The sequence below is a fragment of the Rhipicephalus microplus genome, chromosome X (assembly GCF_043290135.1).
Source record: "Rhipicephalus microplus isolate Deutch F79 chromosome X, USDA_Rmic, whole genome shotgun sequence".
Classification (NCBI taxonomy): Eukaryota; Metazoa; Arthropoda; class Arachnida; order Ixodida; family Ixodidae; genus Rhipicephalus; species Rhipicephalus microplus.
In genome coordinates this window covers 102,328,520-102,349,725 of record NC_134710.1, presented here as the reverse complement: position 1 = coordinate 102,349,725, position 21,206 = coordinate 102,328,520, and the positions used below count along the sequence as shown (strand labels likewise).

Sequence of the window (21,206 nt, the reverse complement as noted above, 5' to 3'; positions counted from 1 at the left end):
GTCGGGCCCAATGCCGCGCCTGAAGCTTCCAAACAGGACCACTGCGGCGGCAATTTGTGGCAGCGTGCCGTCGACTCCGACATGGGAGAGCGGGTGGGACATCTGTTGCGATAGTTTGATTACAGCCGATGATGATGCCGACACCACGGAACCGTGCACGGATTAGGGCATTGTGAATGAAGTACGCCGCAAGAGCGTTTTTGGAGGAATCGGGTTGCCAGATTGACAAAACTTTGAAGCCAGTGCCTCCGCATGCAGCTTATGCCACGGGACTCGGCAAAGAGCACGCTGCCGTTTGAAATCAACTGGAGACCGCTTTTATCGCTTATGCTCTTCGAAACACGTGCACCAGGAACATTTTTTGGCAAAAAAAAAAGTTGTGTTTTCACTTGCCACTTCTTTAAAAGCAGGGTTTCATTTAGTACGAACTTCGGGATACAGCGAACAAATACCCCGTCAGGCTCAGGTTCGTTATAAGCGGGCTCGACTGTATATATTTTTTCTAGGGCGGGTATCATAGACACCTCAAAAAAGGTTTTGCACACTCGTTGTGGCCCGCAGACTCCCTACATTTGAGAACTGGTGTTCTATGGTATCAAACAGGCTTCTTTTTTAAGATAACCCCACAAAGCTGCTTGTCTTTTTCAGTGAAGAAAAGTGCAAATTTAAGGGCTCCTTTTTTTTGTTAGACAATATCAATGAGAACCAACAGACAATAGTGCAGAGAAAGTATAGGGGATGTTATAAATAATTGCAATATAAATGTGAGAAAAGAAAAGTGGACGAAAAGATAGCTTGCCATTCGCAGGATCCGAACCTGCGACTTTCGAATAAGGCGTCCGATGCTCTAGAGTTGATCTAGCTAAGTGGTGGTCATCCCCTATCCACTCTATGGGGTATATGCGTGTACCTAAAAATAGGAGTGTCAGTCAGTGCCACCTGTTGCCATCCCAGCAAGTGTGGAACACTCTTTCTTGCATGTTTGACAACACGTAGTGCATGATCTTATTACTTGATGGCATCTGACCAATTATACTTCGCATACCACCCCAAGGGCATCAAGTCTGCCAGAACGAGACCCTCAGTATAAATGACGGTAAGTGTAGTAAATTTAAAGGGGCCCCGCAACACTTTTTGAGCATGGTAAGAAAACACTGCCAATCGGTAGTAAAGGCCCGACAACACGCGAGCCAAATATTATAGCGCAGAACACGGCCTGGAATTCACAATAAATCATCAAAGTCAGCTAAAAATTGCTTTCTCTTCCCTCAACAAATGACAGAAGAACCTCAAAAATCCCTCGTAGGAGGCCATCTATCAGTCATTGGCTGATCTGAACATGGGGCACTTGGTCGTTACAGGGAGGCTGCGACTTGTCCACGTGTGCACGCGCGATCGCACTGAAAAAGCCGTGTATTCGAAGAAACAAAAAAGAGAAAAAGTGCTCAAGGTCACGAGATGTACGTGACCTATTTTCTTTGCCCCTGCCACCCCTTCCTGCTTAGCTTTCGGCTCTTTCACCGGGACAAGGAAGAAAGAATGCGATTACAGCGTGCGACAAATCTTTGTAACTCCACTCATACTGGTCAGATTCTTAAAATGTTTGCAACGTGGAATTCGGTGCGCCATAAGCTCTTTTAGTGAATCCATTACATGGTTACTTCATTAAGTACTTCAGCACCTCGTTAAGGGCACATATATACCCTATAAAGAGGACGGGGGGATGACTGCCACTGCAGCTCAGTGGTAGAGCATAGGACGCATTATTTGGAGGTCGCAGGTTCCGATCTTGATTGTGGAAATTTATCTTTTTGTCCACTTTTCTTTTTTCACATTCACATTACAATTACTTCTTATAACAATGCCCTGTACTTTTTCTGGCATAATTGTCTGTTAGTTCTCACTAATATTGTGTCTAACAAAAAACGAGCCCTTAAATTTATATAATTTTTGAAGTTCACATGCCCGATCCAGTGCTATACGACGCACCTCGCAACATCGATGTCATACAAAGCGACCCCAAAAGCATCCACAAGCTTTCGCGACATCACCACTGCAGCCAAACTAAGAGGTGCACAGCTAAATCATAACATGATAGTTGCCTCTGCACTTGTGCCAGGAAGCTACTGTTTGGCGACTGTTCGCAAGTCCGAGGCGAATGTGTGGTAGCCTAAAAGAAGTCTTTGCCACTAGGTCATGATGATGATGACAGTCATGGCAAGGACATCATACTGCACATGCAACATGCAAAAGACCATGCAGACCCCATGGAAGTGTGGCAATTCTGTGTGCCCTTTCATATGCTAGATGATGTTAATTGCACACAGCGGCTTGTCTTTTTTGTAGCTCTCCGAAACTAAAACCGAGACTGGCAGTAACAGACTGCAATTATCTGTGTTGCAATGCAGGAATGTGTGCCGTGTTATGACTAAGTGGCCTTAAGCAACATACTGCAGAAAAAAAACAAAATTTTTTTGTCAGTACCTTTAACGTGCACCTGAATTTCAGTTAGTACATGGGCCTCTAGCAGTACACCTATATCAAACTATGGCCTCGCAGTTGGGACACAATCCCGTAACCTTCGGGTCGGCAGTTGGGCACCCTAACCACTATACCACCACAGCGGATAGTTTCAAATATTTGCACACCATTACTCCGAATCTAGGTCTGAATTGTGTCCGATACCTACAGAAAACAGAACTTAAAGATAGGTGAAGAATCCACAATAGATATGTAGCAGTATATGTGTGTATACATATACGTACTCGCCCATGCCAGCCTGTGCCATGTTGAGGTCCAAGCCACCATCCAAGAGTTGGCCAGTTTCTGAATAAGATGCCCGAGCCATGTACCGCATTGTTTGGATGCATCCACCGTAGACAAGAACAGAGAAGAGGAACAGCAGCTACAAACGGTAAAAAAAAAACAGTCAGACAATGTGATCAGAGTGTGAGAGAAATAGAGAAGAAAGGCAGGGAGGTTAACCAAACTTGGCTTGGTAGGCTGCCCTGCAATGTGATCAGCTTATATATGTTTCCAAACGCCCCATGAAGAACACTCCTCCAGAGGCAACATTCAGTGCCTTCATAAAAAGCAGGAACTTCAATTCAGCAAAGAAGCCACCTGCTTCATGAGCTATTGAAATGTCAGAAACTGACGGCATATTCAGGAAAGTCCGCATGCACATAAAATTTCTCCCATTCCACTCAGAGCAAATAACTCTGCATCAATGCCTGCAAACCACGGAAATCTACCTATGAAACTGAACGAGGAATGCGCAAATAGTAATTTTTGAGAGTGAAGTAAATACGAATAGAACACAAGTGCTTGAACCGAAACACATTGATTATTTAATACTTTTCATATAATGAACGGCCATTTTTAAGAATCATATCTCATTATGTTCACACGATGGCATTAGCAAGTTTCCCTTATATAACACATGTCTTGAAGCGTAATTGGCTGAAAACAGAGTATTGGGAATAAATAAGTAGCTTTTTGACACACAACTCGCTTCGAAGAGTGAAAATGGTACATGTTTAGCCAGAAAAGATGGGTTCCCTGACAGACATTGCCACATAAGTTCTCGTGCTTCATGCCCAATATTGTGGCCAGAGTCAAACTTATTGTGTTTCGCTCCAATGCGTGTTTTATCTGGCACAGCTGATGTTTTAACACACACTAACACTATTTAAAAGTAACTGCATTTATGAATATACAGTTGCCATTCAAAGAAAAATTGAATAAGACAACACACTACTCATTAACTGAAGCTTTGAATAGCTGCAATCCAATAAAGGGGTACTGACCCCTTTCTCCAGAGGAAAGTTTACCCTAGCACACAAATCTACTATATACAGAGGCGGCCGTGAGTTAGTGTGATGCTCAGCAAATGCTGATAAGATATTTTACTTTGATATTAAAGTCGAATTTCTTCCAGCACGCCTACCGACATCAACACTAACTTGACGTCAGACTACAGTACTAATTTTGGTGACTTCACGCAACAGTCTGGCTAGCTATGATGACACCAGGCACCAAAACACAAAAAATGGCAGATTGTACATCGCATTCTCGATCGTCTGCTCAAGCTGTGCGCTCACTGTCATGCAGCTTACCTGTGAAGCAAGCTCGTGAAGTCTTGAATAGTGTACGTGCATGCGAATACAAAATATATGCTTATCAAAGGGCAAGGGAATCGTTTGATTTCGAATATGTCATCATGGCCCCAATATTTTGCCCTGTCAAGTCTTGTGCCAGTGAAACGGAGAACAATAGGTGCAAGTTCCACGTATTCCCATCCGATCTGGCACTGAAACAAGCGCGGGCTGACTTCGCGTGTCGCGGCCAAGGCGGAGACTGGATGACAACCAAGCGTAGTTTATTCTGTTCGCTGCACTTCACCCCAGATGAGTACACGCGCAACATGCAGTTGCTGACCGACTTTACATTGTCGGCAAAGAACCTGTGCCATAAAAATGATGCCAACCCAACGTTGTGCCCCATGGCCACGACAGTTGCGGCGCGTAACAGACAACCGAAAAAGCAATGCGCAGACGAAGATAAGTCACGAAAACAGCACATAATATCGCCTGGTGGCGCTGCTCATACCATGTCGTGTCGCCACGGTACAGTAAGAACCAAAACTAGCTTTTAGAATCATGCTGTAATTAATTTTTCAGGGTGCACTCACGTTTACCGGTACATTTCCTACACTCTCGGGGACTTGGCCTATTATTTGACGCAAAAAAAAAATGATAACTGAAAATTTTAGTGTCAGTACCCCTTTAAATAAAATGCTACATTCAGCTAGGCCAATTTTATAAAAGCACAAAAATTATAGGCCTTTTGTTTATTACATATTAAATCAGCATTTAATACTTACCGTGTAAGACAATGTAATAGAATCCCTCCACAACATCATGTGTGCAATGAAATGGACAATCTGTTGAGGAATCATCACATAACATTATTACCAATTTGAAAACACTGTTCATCAATGGAATTACATATTCAGGGAAAGAGATATATAAGTGCATACACACTGCCCTGGCATCCGGTTCATCAAAAAAACAAACAATAAACAAGCTTTTTGAATATTAAATGAACTATACTTATAATGACATCACCCGTCAGTATCTTTTAACATTTTGCCAACTTTTTTTGACAAAACTGATAAGCTTGATTATAGCTGCAGTCAAACTTTGGCATATATAATGGAAGATGCATCATTATAACTTCAAATTTTCAGTGATATGTAATGTGAAACTTCCAGAAAGGGTCAGTTGCACTATTATTTAAATGAGTGTTTCTGCTCAGCCATGAAGGAAATTTTTAGTTTGATTTTCTGCAGAAGCTTTGGTTAGCAGTAAACGTGCGCACTACCTCACTCCAACACTGCGTCCCAGCGACTGACGCTATTGGTAGGCGGGAAAAATTAACGCAAGGGTACGAAGATTCAAGGTCAGCTGATGTAAGTGTGCTTGTTTCAAATCTATCAGGTGCTTGCAAGAACAATAATAATAGGGTCGGATACTTTTCTAACAGGCCTTGTATTCATCAAGTTGCGTTTTATTTTTGCGAGAATGGCCTAACTTTATTTAACGAACAAGAGTCTGCACTGCAAAGAACACTGGGTAGGTATGAGATAAACTCATACCTACCCATACCTTTGCATCTCAAAGCTTTTTATTTATTTAAACTGTTATATTTCTACATCATTAATATACTGCTTAACTGTCCAGAAAGTTCCAACATATTCAAGAGCACAATACAGGCTACTGTAATGAAGTAAAAAAAAGCAAATAAAAGATACCTACTAATGCTGCAATTGCCATAATGCTGTAGAACTTTATGGTTTGCTTATTCTCTTCTACTATCTGCTTTTGTCCTTTAGTTCCTTGCTTTCCTTTTTGTGGCTGCAAGTGATAAAATACAGTTAGACAAGGCACGAACTGAAACCATGAGCACTACTTGAAATGCAAGAGTACAACTTTAAAATATACCTTTGGTGGCAATGCACAATCACATCAGAGGTTGACAAACCTTCTACGTGAATCAGTTGGCATTCATAAAATTAGCGTGCAGCCCCTCTTTCCAGAATGCACCCTGAACATGCCGAGTGAGAACTTACATTTTTTTTTTTCAATCCTTCTGCATAAAATGCAAGTTTCTGAATATATATGGTGTGCCTCAATGACAAAAATAACAGTTCACTTGTGATAATGACAAAGCCAACACACTTCAGGCCGAAATAACTTAATGTTGCCCTGGCTGTTACCACGCATACGAAAGTGTTCGATATAACTAAGCCAGCAGCACGAAACAAGATGTTATCAAGTAGAAAGAACTGCAGCATTAAATGTCACGATTTCAAACGCAAGAATACTAAACCTGCTTGGCGTGCTTTGTACATGCTAGCTTGAACTCAACAGCAGATCGTGTTAAGATTAATGCATATGGCGAGATGCAAAATCCAAACTTGTGCACTTACTGCCTAGTTCTTGAGCGCGTTCCTATTCCACAAGCTCTCGCCATATTTAATAAAAGGTCCATTTGACAACAAGGCTTCCGACAAACGTTTTGGTGGTGGAATACGCCGCGCGTAAGTTCACTCCTGCCTGTTTGTTGAGCAATTGAATATTACGAGTGGAAAAAGCTGGGGAAGCAGGGATTTAAAGTTTTGATTAAATGGTTTCATGACGTGGAACGTCTGTTCTAAAACATTGAGCTTCTGCGAAAGCGCTGGCCCTCGGTACTGAGGACCGGTAGCTCTTGTTTCGAAAGGCCTGCTGCCACCTCGGCGCGAATCGTCGCGTGTTACTAGCGTCTCGGTTAACGGAAACAAACAAGCAAAGCAAGATTATTAAATATTCTCTAAGAACGAACGTGAACAAGGCATATGGCATGATGCGTGGTGTACTGGACGGGCATGTGTTACTGAAGTGCAAACAGGTAGTATCGCTTAATTAAAGTACAGCGTTTAACGTAAGACACATATTGACGTGGGGTGGCAACTGTGCGCTGAACAACTGCAGAACATTACATGCAGAAACGGCAAAGTAAATAATCAAATCCCTTTCCCTTGGAAAGCTCTCAACTAGCAAGCGTCAACATACCGCCATTGCAGTCTTCTGGAATTTTGAGTCACTAATTTATAATATCAGGAAATACAGAACTACGCGAGGCCGACTACAACTCACAAAGCTATACTACAGTATAGTTTTGTTTAGTTAAAGTCGGCATTGGAAAATTTTGGGCGCAATTAGGTGGTACAGACGCAGCGCCGACCGAGCGCAGCGTGCTTGTACCGCTTGTACTGCAGCGGTTGTCATGAGTTCATAAAAAAACGACACGCAACTTTTCACTTTTCATTGTTGCCATGCCAAAACTATGTTCTCGTCAACTTTAAAAAAAAAAATTACTTGCTTTTGTTTTTTTTCAAATAAAAATGAAAATGTTATTTTTTAAATAGCAATTACCTTTTGTAAAATTTTTTTACTTTATAATTAGTTTTTTGTTCATTTATGGTTATGCATTGGGTATGTACTTTGTGTTTTGTTTGTACGCCATGGGGTAAATGTAAATATTCAAGAACACTACAAGTCTTCAAACTGTTTTGAAGTGTATTATATTTTGCGCCGTGTGCACAGATTGTTTTATGCTTGAGTATGACGCACGAGCAGCAGCTATCTGAGGATAACACAGAATTCTTGAAGGTCATGTTTCAATCACAACCTACTGTACTCCTGACCTGCCCAGCTGGCGGCGGTCTAGGGAGCTGCCTGCGCAGGCAGCTCCGTAGACCACCGCCAGCTGGGCAGGTCAAGAGTACAGTAGGTCGTGCACAAAACATTGCCTTCAGGACGTGTGACTCTTACTTTAAGGCATGCCTTCAAAAAATATTACAACTGAAAATTCATCTAAACTTATATAATTTATTATTTTATAAATAGTGTATTAGGCTTTATTATTGCTCATTAATTTTTGGGTTTGGTGCATTGCTGATTTCCGGTTCCGTGCAATGGCGGGACGCGTGCTGTCTTGATGCCTTCGTCGTCGTCGGTACGCGCCTTTGTTCTCGTATTCGAGAGTGACTCTTTCACCGTTATTCTGAGGAGGTAATTCGTACTGATCAGGAGCGATCGGGCGCCGTGTACGATGGAGGAAATAGTAGCCAAAGTAGGAAATGTCGTGTTCGAGCTGGAAGTGGCCCTGGAGCAGCAACTGGGCGCACTGCCGCTACCGTTCCCTGGTATGGACAAGTCCGGAGCAGCCGTGTGCTGCTTTTACGTGCAGGGAAACTGCAGCAAGGCGTCTGCGTGCCCTTTCAGGCACGTTAAGGGTGACAGAACAGTGGTCTGTAAGCACTGGCTGCGAGGTCTCTGCAAGAAAGGCGACCAGTGCGAGTTTCTCCACGAGTTTGACATGACGAAAATGCCGGAGTGTTACTTCTATTCACGTTTCAACGCGTGCAGTAACAAGGAGTGTCCGTTTCTACACATCGATCCCGAAGCGAAAATCAAAGATTGTCCCTGGTACGACCGCGGCTTTTGTCGACACGGCCCAGTCTGTCGCCACCGGCACACCCGGCGCGTCATGTGCGTCAACTACCTTTGCGGATTTTGTCCTGACGGGCCGGAGTGCAAATTCATGCATCCCAAGTTTGACTTGCCCATTCAGGACCCGGCGCAGCAAGCGAAAAAGGCCAACATTGTGTGCCATTACTGTGGTGAGGCAGGGCACAAAGCAATATCCTGCCACAAAATGCCGCCTGAAGTGCGAGAGGAGCAGCAGCACTCCCGCATGCAGTTCCACAACCACTACGGAGGAATGCACCGACGGGATCACGACGACAGTGGAGGCCCTAGCCCGGGAGGACAACGGGGCTTCAGACCGCTGGATCAAGTCACTTGCTACAAGTGTGGAGAGAAAGGACATTATGCCAATAAATGCCCGAAGGGACATTTAGCATTCCTCAGCAGTGCCCTTCAGAACACGCCGAGTGTGTAAATTTGTTCAGAGTATGGCACTAAAGTGTAGATACACACATTGGATGCAGTGCGTGTCTCTGCAACTGATGTTTCTTTGTGTTGCTGTAAGCCCCTCTGTCAGTCTTTCCCAATTCAGTGATCACACAGCTACAGAAACTGGAAGGGCAGTGCGCGTGTTCCCATCACAGTGTCAGTTATTGCGTGTCTGAGTGTAAGATCATAGTTTGGTCTTGATCTAATTTTTTTACATGTTTGTGGTGAAGTCCAAGGTTCATTTGTGGAGGTTTTATAATACCAGGGGATTACATAATGGATCAAGTTAGGCGCACGGACAAGCTTGTTTATTAGTTGTGTGTGTGCGTGTCCAGCTTGGCTGGTTGATTGACCTGATTGATCTAAAATGTGTGCATGTTATATTGCTGGTTTATCATTGCACTCGCAGGCCAATTTCAACACTGTTTTGGGATATCATCTTTTCTGATCATGTTTTGACATGGTTATTAGTTTTTTTGTAGAAAATGTGGAATCATGTGGCACATCACTGTGTTAGATGCGGTATTGTGTGAATGGTTGAACCCTTGGGCTAATCATGATTGCTAAGGTTGTCTTAACTGTGTGCACATTGCTTCATTTCAAGTGTTATTAATTCTTATAACTTTGAAATGTGCTGGTTGTAGGGCCACACAGATGAGGATAAGGCCAGGGTGTTATCGGACCTCATATACAGCAAAGGATTTTTTGTTTTACTGCTTCATACATGGGGAAATGCGATACCGCAGAGCTTCGCCAAGGTTGGTTTGTTGTTATTTTTGTTTAATACAAAAATATACACGGCTTTTCTTGCTTTAATGACTTGTTCGCATTTATTCACTTTCTCGTTATAATGTTAGAAGTATGCTTTGACAGATAGGTATGAGTAGCTACAAATAGTGAGACGTGTGTTTGAGCAAGTTAGTTCATACTGTATGTAAAACAGACTAGCACTATAAAACGGGGACATAGACAAGAGGTGTACAGGATAGCCGCCTGTCCCACATGCCTCTTGTCTATGTCCCCGTTTCGTAGCACTCGTGTGTTTTGTAGAAGTGCTTTACAAATTGACCTGAATCCCAATACACATGCATTGGCTAAACCCTGCCAGGTCAAGTGTGTTTTTAATATCCAGTGAATACTCGTACATAGATGCCATTAACAGCTTTAATTCAATTTTCAATGGTAATAATCAAGTTAGCTGGTAAAGTAAAAAAAAATTCAACAATAATATAGAGCTGCTTTTTGCTACATTTAGAATCGTGTAGAGAAGTGGTAGTATGTAACAATATTGGTTTGTGCAGTACAATGTTGGGGTATAAAATTTTTAGAACTAATTTATTCATTTATTTATTTATTCATGTACCCTAAAGGACCGAGGGCATTACATAGGGGGGAATAATAGTATACATATATAGAAACTAACACGAACAATAAAGTAATAAAATGTATGAAAAAGTAAATAACATTAAATAATGTACAAAATCGCAGAAAATCAATTATGAAGACAAAAGTACACTAAAAAGGAAGGGGTATCAAAAGAACAAGCGAGGCTGAACATTTATATGCTAAACAATGCTGATCATAGTCAAATAAGCGAGTTATACAGTGTGCTAAAAAACCGTTATATAAGCACATGTACATCTGGGTCAGTTGTATTAGGTCATTCATACACCAAGATGAAGCTTTAATTTGTGAGTGAATTCTTTGTGGTTTTTTATACAGACAATATCATTGGGAAGTTGATTCCAGTGATTGACAGCAAGAAGTAATGGTGAATGTAAAAACAGGTTTGTTCGGGCAAATAAAGGTTCTAATTTGAATTTGTGGTCCAGACGAGCAAATATTCTATGAGCAGGTTTAATAAGTTAATAAGTGCACACAGTTGCGAATGGTTATGGTAGAGATCGTGAAAAAGAGACGGAAGGGAGTACAGTCTGCGTGACTGTAGAGACGGCAAGTTTAAAGATTTTTTAATTTCATTTATGCTAGAAGTTCGAGAGTATATCTTTGTTATAAACCGGGCACTTTTGTTTTGAAGAGACTCTATTTTATTTATGAGGTAAACCTGGTGAGGGTTCCATAGTTGGGAAGCATAGTCAAGCTTAGAGCGGACTAGTGTATTGTAAGCTAAAAGTTTAGTATCAGAATTGGCGAAATATAAGTTACGTCTGATGAATCCCAGTGTCTTATAAGCGTTGCTAGTGACAGTGTCAACAGGCAAGTTCCATTATAGGTCACTCGTTAAGTGAACTCCCAAATACTTAAAATTGAGAACATGTTCAACTTGTTTCTCATTCAATGTGTAGTGATTAGTTATCGGTGTCTGTTTTGTAGTAAATGAAAGGATCTTTGTTGTGCTCACGTTAACTTCCATCTGCCAGTTTTGGCACCAATTACCTAATATGTTAAGATCGTTCTGCAAATTATAAGCATCTTCAATGCTAACCACCTTTCTATATATCACGCAGTCATCGGCGAATAACCTTACCTTAGAAGTCATAGAAGTAGCTATATCATTAATGTAAATTAGAAACAGAATCGGGCCCAGTACAGATCCTTGAGGCACTCCCGATTTGACGTGCGCTAAAGGGGAGTGTTTGTCGTTGACTACAACGGATTGGTACCGGTTAGTTAGGAATTCTGATATCTAATTAAAAACGTGGGTGTTTAAGTTAAGAATGGTAAGCTTTTTCATTAGTCTGGCGTGAGGGACTTTATCGAATGCTTTTTTAAAATCTACAAAAACAGCATCGGTCATGCAAAGCGATATAAATGTCTGTAATTAACTCAAATAATTGTGTCTCGCAAGATCGACCACGCAGGAAGCCGTGTTGGTTGTCAAAAAAGAAATTGTTTTCCACTAAGTAATTCATGACTGCCGATGAAATGATGTGTTCAAGCAGTTTGCTGCAATACTAGTTAGGGAGATTGGCCTGTATTTAATTGGGCTAAAACGGTCTCCAGATTTAAATATAGGTATTACGCGGGCTAGCTTCCAGTCGTCGGGTACACAGCCTGTATCGAGGGACTGTTGGAAAATGGCACTTAACAAAGGACATAATTCTAGCTTTACCGACTTAAGCATTTTCGGGCATATCTCGTCAGGACCTGGTGCAGAATTTGCAGAAAGGCGATCAATGGCTGCTTCGATGCTTCGCGGAGTGATAAGGGCATCTTGCATGCAGGAAGTTAAAGGAATAGCTGGTAGGTTAGGTGGCATTGGACTTTCATCCGTAAACACAGAGCTAAAGAAGTTACCGAATTCTGTCGCGGCGTCTGCCATAGAAAGGAGTTTTCCGTCTTTCGCTATTGATATTATGGCCTTGGAATCGTAACATGGACTCACAACCTTCCAAAATTTTTTACTGTTGCTTTTTAACATGTTTGAAATATCATAGTTATAAAATTTGTCTTTTGCTGTTTCGATTTCCATTTTACATATCTGCGCGTGTTCACGATAACGCTTCCAGTCGTCCTCAGATGCTGTCAATTTCGCTCGTGAGTACAATCGTTTCTTTTTGTTAATGCAGCGTTTTACGTGAGTCGTGAACCATGTGCTTTGTGTTGATGCGGCTATGGTGACTTTTGGAATGTATTTTCCTCTTAGTGAGATAAGTTCGTCCCGGATAAGTGTCCAGTTTTTGTTTGCATCACGGTCACCAATAGTGTTTAAAAAATAAATAGAAAAAGAAGAGAGTTGGCATGATATCGCATCAATATTTGCTCGTGCGTAGTCGAAGATAGTTTTCTTTTTATCACATGTTTTTTCTCGGAATGTTTCAAATTCACAATGCATGATTTTGTGATCGCTAACATTAACACACGTGTTGCCTGGATCAGTAGTGAGCACGAGATCTAAAATCCATTCGCCGCGTGTGGGTACACAAACCATTTGATTTAAGCTAAACAAAGAAAGTACATCAAGGAAATCCTGACACTCACGTTTTCTTGTGCCACCGAGAGCCACGCATGCCTGCCAGTCAATATTGGGATAATTAAAATCACCAGCCAATACAATTGGTGATAGTGGGAATTGGTTCTGTATTGTATTAAGGGACTCGTTTAGGCACTCTGGGAAGTCGTCTGTTGAATCTGGTGCACAGTAGCAGACTCCGATAGCACAAGTTACAGCGGCAAAGGGGCGGAGTGCAACCCACACAATTTCGAGGCACGTGTCAGTTACAATGACATGCGCGTCCATGTCTGCAGTATAGATAAATTGCCAGTTGTGTAGCTTGCTAATACAAACAAGAAACATCTATGTAGTTCTTTTTTCTTTTTACCTTTTTTTTCATATGCTGGGGTTTGCATGTTTTCTTTGGTATACACCTATTCGCACTGTCCGCGGCCTATAGGTGGCGCACGAGGTTAACCAACATGGCGGTCCAGAAGATGATGCGAGCGAGTAAGAGGGCATAGAAGCATCTTGTAGAACTTTTTTTGACAAATGTAATCACGCCAGGCCACTTTCATGACGCGGCATCGAGTTCCACATTGAAATAGATCACAATTACACGCAAAATGAAGGGTAAAAGAGCAGCAATTCGCAAACCGACTGTTTATTTGGTGGCGAAGATGAAACCTCAGCACAAATTGTGTGCATCGATTGCTGCTTCGTTTTCTGCTGCACTGACCCGCTTGTGTTCGCAGATGTCGTTTTGGCTTTCCATGAGTAAATGCTGCGGCGATGCACACCATTTGCGGCTGCCATATGCCACACTCAGCCGTTTAAACAGCAGCTGCATTGTTTTATGTACCCAGCTCATGCACTTGGTGTCTTGAAAGACCTCATGGGCAGTTTACAAAGACGAAAGAGGTAGAAATACATCATCTATGTCATACGTGACACTTTGTCGCTCACAAAAACAAATTGCTTCAAGCAGGGATGTTGTGAAGGAATACGGTTATCTATATAATTGGAAGCGTTTGAAACTTGCATCATTTCGACCAGGAGAATACAAAGCTAGGATTTATTTGATTTATCATGAGCATTAAAGGGGCCATGCAACACTTTGAGCATGGTCAAAAAACGCTGCCGATCGGTAGTAGAGGATCCCGACAACACGCGAGCCAAATGTTATAGTGCAGCACGCGGCCTGGAATTCACAATAAATTATCAAAATCAGCTAAAAATAGCTTTCTCTTCTCTCGACAAATCACAAAAATAAGCCCAGTAAGCCCATCTATCAGCCATTGGCTGATTTGAACATGGCCCGCTCGGTTGTTACAGAGGTCGCCGCAAGAGGCCGTCACTTGTCCACGTGTGCGCGCACGATCGCACTGAAAAAGCTGCGTATTCGAAGAAACAAAAAGAAAAAATGCTTAACGTCACGAGGCACGAGTGACATTTTTCGTTTGCCCCTCCCATCCCTCCCTGCTCAGCTTCCAGTGCTTTCGTTGGGACAAGATAAGAGAGAATGTGATTGCAGCGTGTGACAAATCTTTGTAACTCCGCTAGTATTGGACGGATTCTTAAATTTTTGAGGCGTTCATTTTGTGGCTTGCCAACAGATAAGCACACATACGATCACCACGACTTTTACATTAGTATATTTCACTAAGAAGAATGTGACAATAGAAAGTTTTCAAATAGGGGCCCTAAAAGTTTAGGGCTTCAAAGAAATAGCCTCTAGGGCACTGGCATGTGCAAAACTCAAACTGTGTTTAGGTTTTGGGTTGGGGACACTTTCTCGAATTTAGCGGGAGCCGCAATGTCTGCCTCAAAAGCCTAGCATCAGGCAAACGTGGTGCCACCCACTGAAGTGACATGACCGAGAATTTAGTGAATATCCAAAGCGCCACAGACCCTATTAGAAATCTTTTCGCTCCTGCTTGAACCAAAGCGTGCATACGCAAAGGGCTTTGGAGCCCCTATTCGAAAACTCCCTAATATTTCCTCTGCGAATCTGGTTTGCGCTCCATGGTACGGCACCCGTATGTTGGATATTGCCACTTGTTCATGAAAAAGGCTAACGAAAGCTCTCTGCCTGCATGGCAGGTGTTGGCAAGGGCCGCACTAGCCACGTGAAAGCACTGCGTCATCGATTGATCCTCCTCGAGCTGTTTTTCTTTCTATCCGCTGTGTGGCGTGTCAGTCTACGGACAGTTCATGGGACAACGTTCACAAGGGGCGTTGGCACGGCCAACGTCTCCTTTAGTTCTTTCAATGCCAGTGCAAACACGTGCTTCTCAATGGTAGCCGTCGTTCCGCCTTAGTTCAGGGAGTGCTCGTGATGTGCCGCTACATGATGGGTAGCGCTAGAGTTACTGTATAGGCTACTTATAGGTAGCAGAGTTGCATATACCTTTTCCTTCCGCCGCTATTCGTGGAGCACTGTCACGTGGTGCAAAGTGCTGTCATATGTTCAATTTTACGCGGCAAAGCCAACTTTACATGCATGATGGCGCGGCGCCCGTGCATTCTCTGCACGCACTGACTTTAGTCTCATCATGATAGCCATTAGGGCTTCTAGCTTGTACGTATACGATATGCAGTAACATGTTACTGAATAGAATCTGCGCATGCGCGGGTCTTTACAGAACGTAAACCTTTACGTAATGTAAACTACCCGCCAAGTAGGCTTTACGTTTGCGGCCCTATTTTGCAAATCCATCTTCGTTCGAAGAAACTCGTCACGATATCCGCATTGCAGATACTCCAACCATCGTGTCAAAATAAGTCAAAGTGCATGTGTCAATATCGATTACCTGGTTTCAGCCTCATTCAAAGCTAGAATGGCCAGAACATCGAAGCCACAAACTTGTCAGCCCTCCCCGACAGACAGGATAGGTGGCACCGTCTAGCGGGGTCAAATGAACCAGGCAGTCACAAAATGGGTTTTGCAGAAACATTGTGCATCGTATGCCTGGTGTAAAAACTGCGCTGCGGCATTATTATGATTGAGTTACTATTAAAGATGATAGTTCTTCTTGGGGACCTTATGACACAAAAATATTGGTCTGTCTATACATATGTCTGTTTGTCCACCCTCAACGGTACACTAAACTGCACCTAAGTGACCAAACGATACTCCAAATGGCAGACCCTATCCGCAGCGCCCACCAATATTGCTCAAGGTTCAGCGTTCATACTTATGCGATTGTCAATTTAAAAGCAATTATTACGCATATCTGGGGCAACATAACAACACATCAATATTATATATGTGTATTTTTTACTAAGGCATACATAAGTAGTTTTAAGGATCGTAGCCTTTATAACTCTGCGCTGGCCATGCAATGCTTGCATGAAACGGCAAGTGTTTTTAACGCTTTTGTAATCACCTTGCGTTCTACATCTTATCACCTCAGAGATGGGCGCGCACAGCGTGCGCCCCATTTTGGATAATTGCCAGATAGCGCTCATGTCTCACGTGTGACGTGAGTTGATGCGCTTGTTCGCCTCCGCTGCACGCTCGAGGCACTCTAATGCAACGCCTCCAGAATAGCATTCACCGATTTTCTTGCGTAGCTCATCAAATAAACGTTTTGTTCACTCTCTCCAGATGCAAGACTATCGTCTTTCAACGACATTTGCGGTGTAACATGCAGATACATGGCCTATTTTTTATAATAATTTTCACCTAATTTAAGGAATTGTTGAGTTTAACATCCCAAAACCACCATATTATTATGAGAGACGCCGTAGTGGAGGGCTCCAAAAATTTTGACCACCTGGGATTCTTTAACATGCACCCAAGTTTAAGCACATGGGCCTCAAGCATTTTCACTATTTATAGCGATGTACCGCCTCACTGCAACAGTGCAATCGTGCCCAGCGCGCGCGAATAAGTCTGCGGCACGCCGCCCGCGCCGGAACATTACGCCGTATTTTTCTCCTGCGCGTGCGATGAGTGGCTTCACTGCACAGCCTTTGGACATAATGGCGGTATTGTGTGCAACTCTGCTCCTGCAGGGAGCATATACAATAACTCTATGTAGCACTGCTTGCGTCACATGTGCTTCCGAGCACTTTCCCCCGTAGATGTGATAGACGTGTTTCCCACAACAATATGATACGCCTGTCAAATTTGTTCCTTCGTGCTGCTTTGTGGCTCAAAGCAATGCCGCCGCCACGTTGCAGAGTTGCGCATGCAGAAGTGTTGCAGTGATACTTCTGCATTGGTTACCTGCTTAGTGCCACGAATGGCGACACACTATCTCAAAACACCGTATCGTTTGACAGAGCCTGCGTGATCGCCAATATTGTGAACACGAGGAATGCAAAATGCCACCCCACGGGTCTGTACACAACTGAACAAAAAATTACTTCGTATGATTTCTGTCGTGAGGCACTGCATGAGGGGCTCTTTCCCCAATGACCGTAAAGCACACGCAAAGGCTAGGCAATGGGAGAGAGCAGGAAAGGTCTAGAGGAGCAGGTGATAAACAGCAGGATCGGGCCTATCTGGCTGGCATTGATAAAATAGAGGAGATGTTAGCACGGCAGTTGCCATCCTCATGGTTGCATACACAAACGTCATCGTTAGACTACAACCAAAGTTTTAGGCAGCACATGTTATGTTTATATTCTAAGAAAACGGTGTAGTGAAGTGCGATGCTGCCAAAGGTCAGACTGTCCTGAGCCGTATTGCTGACCAACCACGGTTACGGCACTGCCTGGTGGGAAATTAGTAAATACCTCCAATATATTTATTACTAATGGTCACTTCCTGTGGCCTGACAGGCTACCCTTTATGACGAAGCCCTGCAAGCCCAATAGTGTGCTGCAAGCACTGCTGGCATAATACAACTATTCATGGGAAAGTGCACACTTCAGGGGCACGATTCACATGGTGTGTACTTCAGTGGAGTGTGTTCAACGCGAAAAAAAAAAAAACCAGCTAGTCAGGACATCGTGGCGCTCTGCACCACGTTGACACACAGAGTCTGCCAGCACATTTTCAGTGTAGAGAGAAAGTGGAGAAAACGTAGAGTAACAAGACTCTTGAACAAACCTCACAAGTCAGAACTTGCCTTTGTTAAGATGTTTGAAAAACGATGCAGGAAAGGCGCACTGACGTTCTTGGTGCATTTTGCGAGCGGCTGCGATAAATATAATTCATGGGCAAGTGTGATTAGTGTTCATGTACGGGCTCCAACATGTGCATCCGAAAGCATATCTCTAGGACAGTATTCATTGCACTGAAATGCATTTCGTCTTTCTCATTTGTTGAGAGTTGTGAAAGTTGCACGGCATCAAAATGACGTTGTGGAAGAAAGATCGGAAACGTGGCATGCTGCTTGCCGAGCTCCAGCCAATCAGTAGAGACCAAAGTGGCTATGTTCACCAAGTGGACACTGCGAGAATAGCTCCCCAGCTTTATGCCAATGCTAAACAAAGCAGGATCTGGACTCGTACCACTGTAAGTGTTGCAGATTATCTGGCTATTTGCAGAGCATTGCACATGGATAATTCACATAGCATTGTAATTCGTCCCTGTTTGTTAGATTGTAAAGTTATGCATGGGAATGCATCTCTGTTGTGATTACCTTGTAAGTACATCTGTATATGCCATCAAATTGGGAATGGGTGTAAGCAGGATTTTATTTCAGTGAAAGGTGTCAGTTGGGGAGAGGGGATATCACCTTGTGTGTGTGTGTGTGTGTGTATATGTGCCTATTCATGCAGACTAAAAATTCCGCGGTTGGAGGGGTTGACTACATCTATTATGTTGAGCCTAGTACATAAATGTTCATGCCCAAAAGGCATGAAGAGATGATTGACAGCAGGCTGGAGCACTGGCAGTTCGATAAGCTAGTTTATACGCTGTTTCCCAAACTAAAAAAGTGCCAGAAATGAGAAAAGACAGACAAGCAGACATAAGCAACGATGTCATGGTTGCACCTGTCTCTCTTTTGTCGTCCTGTTCTTTTGCATTACATATTTATATTGTTAACATGAGTGCTGGTGCTTGGAATAACAGTGGCAAAACCCCCCGAAATATGGGCAACTAGAAGCAAGTCGAATATCTTCGGCTCCTTGCGGTCCACAATTTTCGTCCTGTTCAGGCACTGCCAAGTCTTAAATCTTCTCAATGCTTTAAGTGAGATGAATGCACTCCGTACTCATAGCATAGAAAATTCATATCTGTGAAGGGTGATAAACTTTTACATATTTGCTTTCTCTGGCTTAAATTTTTTGTTGTGTCATAGACTTGTGCATAATTTCGAAGAAGTTAGCTTATGGCTCTGAAAGTCGTGATAGCCCCTTCCTCAATTCCTTTCTGAAAATGGCACTGGCATTACTATGAGCATGATGGCATTGTGAGTCATCGTCGTCCGCATATGCTGCGTATGTGTGTGATGTGTGACTGCAATGTTTTGCCATGCTCTGTGACTGATAGTGTTACCAAGCCATTTTTGTGACACCTGTGTGACTTAAAGTGAATTTTTTTAGAGTGAAAGCATTTATATTCTACCTATTAAGATTTTATGAATGTTGGGAAAGAATTGGAGGCTTTAGCTGGACTTTGTAGGTGTATGAATAGGAGTGTCCTTACGTCTCATACATTGCCAGTGCAAATTCCTTGAAGCGTGAAGGGATTAAAAAAAGGCCATTTCTAACCATAACGTTTTTTCTACACCTCAGTGCTTTATCGCAGAAAACTCTGACAAGTGTATATTAAAAGGGCCTCTCTTATTTTTTTGTAGACTATTATCGGTGAGATCATGCTATAGGTGGCAGCACAATCCCCACGTAAGTGTGGGTAGGCAGTCAGCGGTGCATATACAAACACACGCACTGGCCCTTCGGTGCGTGTTGTCTGAGCCGATTGTCGGTGAATAAAGTGCGTTTACTGCAGTTTACTGGTAATATCTACGCTCCTCTTTACTGAAACGGTGCACAAAGCTTATGCAACGCTACCATCAGCAGTGAGTAAAGTGCATTCTGACTTTCAAAGGAATGCTCGCCCTGGGTGACTGACCGCATGCTTTCACACTAAATCACACTTGCTGTGTTGTTTGTACGTGTTGAGCTTGTGTTCCGCCAGCTACGCACTTCTGTAGCATGACTGAAGTACTTAGTTACTTCTTTCTCATCTACATACAACAAAAAGAAAAAATAAGATCATAGAAAGCCCACTTATCTGTATGATGAGTTCAGTACCACGGTTCGCACTTATACGTGTATGCATATTTTTTCTCGCTCTGTTCACTATGAAATATGGGACTATCGATAGGTCTAGTCAGGAAAGCTTAGTAGCTGACAGTGCTTTGTGCTACATTGCATTTACCACCTATACGCACATGTTCTTGCATTATTAGAAGTATAAAAACCTTGTAAGAGTTCAGCAGAAAGCTTTTATTGATAGAATATGTGCATGACTGTGCTACCACAAGGGTCTTGTTATTTTATGAGACAAGCATAGATTGCTTTTTTTTTTCTATATGAAACAAACACTCAAGTCTGTAAAAAGGATGAGATTTTCAGGGAAATTATACAGCATCAAATGTAAGGCACACCGTCTGAATTAATCTTGAATGTCTGGGCTCTTTAAAGCATTCCTAAATTTAACCACACGGTTGCACTGGGCAAATCTATTTTAAGTACAGTTTAACTACCGAAGTGTCGCATTTTATGTGATATAGTAATTTTTCTATGTAGTGATACCACGGGCAGGTAAACACAACTAATGCTCCTCGCATGATCGATGAACTACAGTTTCATAGTTGTTCACCTACCAACAGCGCACAAGGGCTTGTCCTTGGGCCTCGTTTTTGTTTACAACCAAGTCAATAAAACACTGCATTCACACACTATTTAATATTCCTCATGCTTGGGAGGATGCCAAGAGCATTTACGACGTGCTTGAAGCAGAAAGCGGCACCCACTCTGAAATTATTCTGGTGAATGGAGGGTACGAGGACAACAAACAGCACTCCGGAAAGTTGCACTCGCCGATCTTATTACAATCCATTAGCAGTCGAGCAAGACCAAATGTTTCAGGCATTGTTTCAGGCAAACACATAATCAGTTACACTTGCGCTGACATAACCGGACAAACCACCCTTTTACGCACCCATAGAAACATGACGTCTCTAGCAGATGGCTCACGGAGTAATCCACCCTTACGCACTTTAGCCAGTTGCTGCAAGGCGGTGACTCCACTTGATTTCGCGGCCAATAGCTTCTTGTATGTGGTCTTTGTCCAGAACTGTGTGGTCCTCTCAGCAAGG

The 21,206-nt window shown here is 42.8% G+C and overlaps 2 protein-coding genes across 2 annotated transcripts in view; one reads left to right on the top strand and one right to left on the bottom strand.

Moving 5' to 3' along the window:
• Positions 1 to 7,340, bottom strand: part of LOC119176289 (transmembrane protein 208) — a 49,052-nt gene extending 41,712 nt beyond the window's left edge. Inside the window, exons 1-4 of the mRNA XM_037427497.2 lie at positions 7,119 to 7,340; positions 5,820 to 5,918; positions 4,886 to 4,945; positions 2,766 to 2,905 (exon numbers count right to left, since the gene is read on the bottom strand). Coding sequence (XP_037283394.2) covers positions 2,766 to 2,905; positions 4,886 to 4,945; positions 5,820 to 5,918; positions 7,119 to 7,124 — 305 coding nt within the window. The 5' untranslated portion in view covers positions 7,125 to 7,340. The remainder of the gene's footprint in view (positions 1 to 2,765; positions 2,906 to 4,885; positions 4,946 to 5,819; positions 5,919 to 7,118) is intronic.
• Positions 7,341 to 8,024: 684 nt separating this feature from the next.
• LOC119176290 (cleavage and polyadenylation specificity factor subunit 4) lies at positions 8,025 to 12,722 on the top strand. Its single transcript, XM_037427498.2, has one exon. The coding sequence runs from the start codon at positions 8,161 to 8,163 to the stop codon at positions 9,010 to 9,012; it is 852 nt and encodes a 283-aa protein (XP_037283395.1). The 5' UTR covers positions 8,025 to 8,160; the 3' UTR covers positions 9,013 to 12,722.
• The last annotated feature ends 8,484 nt before the right edge of the window (positions 12,723 to 21,206 follow it).